Here is a 7025-nt window from a genome sequence, read left to right on the forward strand (position 1 = left end):
TCTTTCATTTCCAGTGACAAAATATACTACCATACACAGGACATAAAAACCATTCAACTTATTGACAGGAAACACCAATACCACCTACGTGTCAGAAAGATCAGAGACTTGCAGGATGAGACAAGATATTCATTTCCAGTGATTAAGAAAAATAAGCTATTTCAGCAGATCATGGGTACTCATAGATCTCAATATTGAAAGCCAGTTCCACGCTTTGCCAAGTCCAGCATTTCTCAAGCACCTTCTCTACATTTCTCATTCATGGGACATGAACAGGTTCCTCTTGCAGAGGGGATGAGATAATGCAACCCAAAAGGAAAGGTACTTGCACATGGTAAGGTACTTGCTCTCAAATACTCAGAAGAGGCCAGGGATTGAAGGATGCATGACAGCAAAACCTGCCCTAGTAAGCAACAGCAATGTATCCAAGTGTTTCAAATGCATGCTTTTACATCTTCTCTGAGAACAAACTACTGGGGAGAAGACAACATACTGTCAGTCTGTCCATCTTGCAGGTAACTGAATCATTAACAATATCAATCCCATTTCATCACTTCCAATTCATTACTGGAGCATCTCTATGGCTTCTGATTTTGAGACAGCAGGTGGGTACCACTGTTTGTACAAAGCAGGGGTTCTGGTGAAGACAATGTTCATGCAGCAATGAAATGAGGACAATGCTCAGCACCAAAAAACAAAGACATGCTTCTGCCTACAGATCAGTGACTGGATTCATCTCCCTAGACAGCTCAGCTGTTTCTTTGATCAAGAAAGAAACAAGACTGCCTACAGAAAGAAGATGGGGAATTTCCTTCCATCCAGATGGATGTTCAACACAAAAAGAGACTCATGTCTCTCTCAAAGGACCACTGATGGCATGCAGCACGTTCATCATGAACTAGTACCCAACTCTGAGGTTCCCCCCAAATGAACCCCACCAGGGGATGATGAACAAGCTTAGACAAGTTGATTTACCACTGTAATGCTTCAGGTGCACAGGTTCCAACAACAAAGGCAGGCTACTGAGGTAAAGGCCTTGGCCATCCAAAACAAATGGTTGAGCAAACACTTCAAAAGGTCACCAAAAAAAAGCCAAGAAAATATGACTTCATAGAACCACAGAATGTAGTAAAGCAACACATCTTTCAAGAACATGTCATTTCCTCTCCTCAAACACAAAATCTCTAAGATGTTCTGACAATAAGGAAAAATTTTAAAATGCAAACATGGACTTAATATGCCTGAATTTTGGAGGGGGATTCTTTGTTTTAGAATTGTTTACTGCCTTAGAAAACTGCAAGTAAATGGACTAAGAGAACAGACATATTTCTACATGAGTGGTGTGCTAGTATTCATTTGAATGCATGGGCCTATATTTAACTGAGAAAGTAACTGTTTACTTAAAGATAAGTAAAAGGAACAGCTGTCAAAGTCTCTGGCTCCAAGTAACTATCTTAAAGCTTGCAACTGCAATTCAATCCCACACATTCACTTATGATCCCAAAGACATGAGTTATAGATTCTAAAATCAAATTAAACAAAAGGACTCAAAATGCAGAATAAAAATACAGAATACAGTCTCAGTGCTTCAGGGTTCAAAAAGTGTTTTTAAAACCATTAAAAAAAAGAATTGAAATAATCATTCACCAAGCAAATCTGATAAAAAAGGTCATATTAAAATTCTGCTGAGAACCACTTAGAGCCCCAGTCTTATCAAGACTTACCCGTACACAAAATGTTAACTTCCCTGTTGGTGACAAATTCAGCCAGTGAAAGTGAAGCTTTCCAAGGTGCTGACATTGCAGCTAGATGGTGCTCGGCACCTTCCAGGAACTGCCCTCTGCCCCACGTGGCAGTGCTGTATGTACAGTGCTGCCTTTCACGATCACAGCACTCAACACTTCTCCAGAACTCACTCAGAACGCTTCTGGCTGCTACGTTTTGGGATAATTTCACTGTGCTGAGGATTCACGCAGGGCTTTTGTTCCCTTCCAGCCTCTCAGGCAGGGGGAGAGAGCAGGAGAATCCCAGCTGTGGGTGCTGTAAGGCAGCTTTCTCTCTGCCTCCCCCCATCACACAGCTCTGTACCCATTTACCCCCACAGCTCTCGACACTCAGCCCTTCTCACTCCCAGACCCATTACAGCCACACTAGGGAACCAGAAATCTCAACGTTAATTACCTACTAATTAAAACAAACATAACAAAAGAACCCCAAGCCCAGGTTAATTTTCCTATATAAGCAGCTTAGAAAATACCAAAAGGTTAGTCAAAGACTGCAGCAAACACCTACCTCATTGGCTCTTTTTATTATCTTGTCGTCTATGTCTGTGATCCCCATCACCATGATAACTTCAATTCCAAAAAACCTTGTCATTATCCTTCGAATTATATCAAACCTAACATAGGAGCTGGAAGAGAGAGAAACACGAGCTTTTGAACATGCAGTAGTAAGATTAAACTAAAACAAAAAATAACCAACAGCCACAAGGACAATCTAATTAATCCCAACACTTGCAATGAAAAGATCTTCAGTGCATAAGGTGTTTTTCCAAAACCAGTTGCTACCTGCACAAAAGTCAAGCAAATTTCTCTTGAACTGGCCTACCCTCTTCTGGCATTAGTGACACATTACATCAGATTTTCTGAGTGTTTTCTTTTGTTGCATCTCTTTACTCAAAGGGCATCACAAGCTACAGGAGCTGGGAGACTCTTTCAAAGCCAACAGGACAAAATGAGACACAGAGATCGGATGTTCTTGGAATACATCCCTTAGGCTTAGTATATCCTAAGAGGTTTTCAAAAGTCATGCAGCAGAAGAACAGGAAGAAATAAAGCAGGATTCAAATTAACTTTTCTTAGGGTTGAATAACAATAGATACCAGCCACCAATACAGTATTTCATTCATACACCACCACAGATCTTTTCTGATAGCAAAGAGTAAATGCCCTATAGCTTATTCTGTTTTATTTACACTTGAGAATAAAAGTTATTCTGAAAATTATTCAGGGCTTTTGCCACAAAGTAGAGTATTTAATGCTGATAGATTGGTGGATATGCAAGCTGTAGAGAGCTGCTGCAGCTCCTTCTGCTCACAGACTCTCCATTTGTAATTCTCAAAACACACTCTGACTGAGTTAAACCAAATTACTAGGTGGGATACTAGAAGGTGACTAAAATCTCTGTGTCTGCCCTGCAAGATGATGAGAATCCTCAGTGTTTCTGGGCTGTTTTCTCCAAAGCCAGCAAGGAGGTTCACCGATCTACAGGTTCTCATTTCATTCACAGCATCACACAAACGGCAACTCCCACGGCCATCAGAACAAAGTGTAAGCAGCTACAGAAATGGATTTGCACCCTTCCCTGCAGGTGCCAGGTAGCACTAAGGTACTGATGCAGAATATCTCAATGAAGAAAAATACTTTTAGTTGTTGTTTGTGCCGTGCCCATGCTGAAAAAAGACTTTTTGAAAGCCTTGCTGCCAGGGAGATAGTTTTTAATGAATAGTAGCTCACTGGGAGTAAGGCTCATCTAATGTGGTGACACGACTCCATAAGAATATTAAATTGGCCTTTGGATCCTGTTCAGAGGAACAACGCCAGCATCAAAAGCTTGATATTAGATTTAACAGCCCTGCAGTCACTGTTCCCAGAGCAGGCACAAATTTCACACTGTTCCCTCTCCTCTCATCTTCCAACTGAATTAATGGAAGAAACTCTGCAAGAACAAGAGCAGAATTCCTGATACCACAGGGTCTTTACCACTTCAGGACTGATTAAAAAAAACAGCCAAAACAGACAGCCAAGATCAGGGGGTGGCAGAGCATATGCAAGAGAAATCTCTCGTGGCTGGTTTTACTCTTACTTCAAAGCATTCAGCCAGGAACCTGGATGCCAACCAGGCTGCAGGTCAAACCAGTACAATCAAGGTCAGACCCAGAACTGGGGGGAAAAAATATTATTATTTGCCTGTCTTACTTTTTTCTCTCTATAGAATGGGTGTTGGATGTCATATGGAGGCAGACAGAGCATCTGTTTTTAGGACTGGAAGCACAACATACTAGAGAATGTTAAATTATTTAGAGACAAAGAACTCCTTGTGGAATGGAAAGAGGACAGGAGAAAAATAATGCCATTATTTCCAAATTCTCTTCAAGGATCTCAAACTCATTTCCATGATCCATTTCTGCTTTATTACCTGCTCCATTTGTTGTGTTTGACACAAGTCAGAGGGGGAAAAAAGGGAATTCTAGTAAGAAAAGAACACGTGGCAGGAGTACAACAAAATGATGGCATTTAACAAGAGCAGCAGAGCAGCAACAGCCACCACTCCATTTGACTTTATGCTATTTCCCAGGGCCTCTCCTGGCCCCCCAACAGAAGCATACATTTCAGCTGTTCCATGGCTGGACCTAGCTACTGAGGAAAATAAGATACCATTTTTTAAAATAAATAAATAAATAGAACCAAGAGTGCTCCACCATCCTGAACAAATCAGCTGAGCAACAGGATGTCAACACTGACATGTGTAAGACCAGAGATACTGGAAAGGAACAGCCAACTCCTCCCATGCTGGAGGGTTTAACTGATGAGAAAAGAGAGCAAAAGGTCTTCAGCACAGACACCCTGTCAGGCAACAGGAACAACACGTGAAGGTGCTTCAAGAGGTGCTAAAACAGAGAATTATACCTGGTGTATCTGCACATACACCAAAGGCAACACTCAGCACTAACCATTCTTTCTTAAATTAGCACGTGAAGAGGTCAGACCTGGGTAAGGAAGATGTATGGCAAACCTCCACAGTGGGAAAGCCTGAAATTGCTAGTTTAGACATGGGTAAGAAAAGATGGGTAAAAAACCAGGCAAGTGTAAGCAAGGCCTTTCTACTCCCTCTTTTAATCAAGAAAGTCTGAGGGCAAGAGACCACTGAAAAAAGCAGACACTTAAAAGCCACTTAAAAGAGAGCTGCGAGACCAAAGGATGAAATTCTCCACCTCTATAAAACATTGTGGTCTAGATCAACTATACCCCTTAGGACAGAAGCATCTCTGCAATTTCCTTCCCTATTACACCATGTCAGGGAAGACAGGCCCTACCACACTAGAGAAGCTCAACGGACGGATAAAGACAAGAAACTCATAACCATCTTTTTTACACAGTTGCTTTTAAGTGATGATTTTAAATTGTTATTATTTCAAGGTAAACTGTAATGGAGCCTGTATCACAAAGAACTGTAAATTTAAATACTCCAATTACTATGACTTTCAAATTAAAAAAGTTTTCCTGAAAATACTAAGTACAAACAACAAGTCCAAGATATCATGTTCCTGATTTTTAGGTCACCAGTAAAAAGCGAGGTCAATTTTCTGCTGAGACTTGACAAAAGCAAGGAGGAAAAAGTCATCACAACATAAACACAACAGTACAGCAGCATTAACATTAGCACTGACAACAGTACTTTCATATAACTGGTATTTTAAGTCTTCCTTTTTACAGAACAATGCAGCAGTTGTGCAGTTACTGCGATGGCTCAGTACAACATGAGCAAGATTTAACACACGTTTCTGAATGAAGATAAGACAGGATGAGAAGCTATGAAATCCCTTACATTGAACGGGAACTATTCAGTTACTGAAATGCACAATATCTGATCTTCATACAGATGGCAATTATCTGATAAATCCCTGCTCCTCCAAAGAGCACAACACAACTTGCTCTTTAAAAACCTTAAGAGCAGCTTGAGCTGCTGCTGCAACTCTCCTCAGCTTCACAGAAACAGCAGAACAGATGATGTCTACTCATCAGGTGTGTTGTTTTGAAACAAGTGCCAGCAACCTCTTCTGGTATATTTAAAGTACTTTTTCAAAGTTAGTTATAATGAAGCTAGCTTATTGTTCTAACAATCCTAATGAACTACAGAGAAAAACCTGTGCTGTTCTGGATTGTTTTTTTATTTTTAAACATAGTAAATCACTGCAGTGTTACTCTGCAAAAAGGCCTTTAAGCTACCTGGAACTTCTGAGATTTAAGAAGGGTTGTGTTCATCTATGAACCTGGAAAGCACCTTTCTATTAGCCAGCCCTGCATGGCTTTTCCTTGGTGCCAACACAGTGCCTGACCTAACCTGAGGTGAAACTATCTTTTCACACAGTTGAGAGGCTCCAGGATCAGGACACCACATGAGAGGTCCCACTATGCTGATACGATTTGTAACAACTCACCCTACCCAAACAAACTGCACACGTTCCTAATGCTTCTTCCCAAGACACAGACACGCACTGTCTCTGCCTTAGCTGGGCAGCAGAACCAACAGCCCCTTTATGGACCATCCCAGCCCAAGAGGAAAAAATACATAACAAACAGACTTTTGCCCTTTGCACAGCACAGGGGGTAAAGGGCTGGGCCTCGTGTCACCAGTCACAGCTCTGTCACCAGGACACACACTGCAGCCTGGGGATGTCCAGCACTGTAACCCTGGCACCACTGGCGTGGGATGTCCAGCGCTGTGTATCTGCCTGGATGCCCCCACGCTGCCATCCCCGACTCACCAGGCGTGCCCGAGGTGTGCGTGGTCATACACCGTCGGCCCGCAGCTGTACCTGCAGAGAGGGGAGGCAAACAGAATCACAGAATTGTGAGGGCTGGAAGATCACCCAGTCCAAACTCCTGTCAAGGCAGGGTAACCTACAGCAGGTGACACAGGAATGCGTCCAGGTAGGTTGTGAATGTCTCCAGAGAGGGAGTCTCCATGTGCCACCTGGGCAGCCTGTCTCCGTGCTCTGCCACCCTCAACATAAAGAAGTTCTTTCCCATGTTGAGGTGAAACTTCTTGTATTTCAGTTTATGGCCACGGCTCCTCGTCCTGCCACTAGGCAATGCCAAAAGGAGCCTGGCACCATCCTCTTGACCCCCATCTTCGAGGTATTTATATGTACTGATGAGATCCCCTCTCAGTCTTTGCCCCCCTAGACTAAACAGGCCCAGCTCCTGCAGTCTCTCCTCGCAAGAGAGACGCTCCGGTCCCTT

The 7025-nt window shown here is 42.5% G+C and overlaps 1 protein-coding gene across 3 annotated transcripts in view; it reads right to left on the minus strand.

The window, feature by feature from the left end:
• Positions 1 to 6756, minus strand: part of CARS2 (cysteinyl-tRNA synthetase 2, mitochondrial) — a 34804-nt gene extending 28048 nt beyond the window's left edge. For all 3 annotated transcript variants that reach the window (XM_031056215.1, XM_031056216.1, XM_014306624.2), the window contains exons 1-3: positions 6688 to 6756; positions 6548 to 6598; positions 2293 to 2410 (exon numbers count right to left, since the gene is read on the minus strand). In XM_031056215.1, coding sequence (XP_030912075.1) covers positions 2293 to 2410; positions 6548 to 6598; positions 6688 to 6749 — 231 coding nt within the window. In that variant the 5' untranslated portion in view covers positions 6750 to 6756. The remainder of the gene's footprint in view (positions 1 to 2292; positions 2411 to 6547; positions 6599 to 6687) is intronic.
• Positions 6757 to 7025: the final 269 nt, after the last annotated feature.

Source organism: Geospiza fortis, unplaced genomic scaffold (genome assembly GCF_000277835.1).
Source record: "Geospiza fortis unplaced genomic scaffold, GeoFor_1.0 scaffold192, whole genome shotgun sequence".
In the NCBI taxonomy this organism is placed as follows: Eukaryota; Metazoa; Chordata; class Aves; order Passeriformes; family Thraupidae; genus Geospiza; species Geospiza fortis.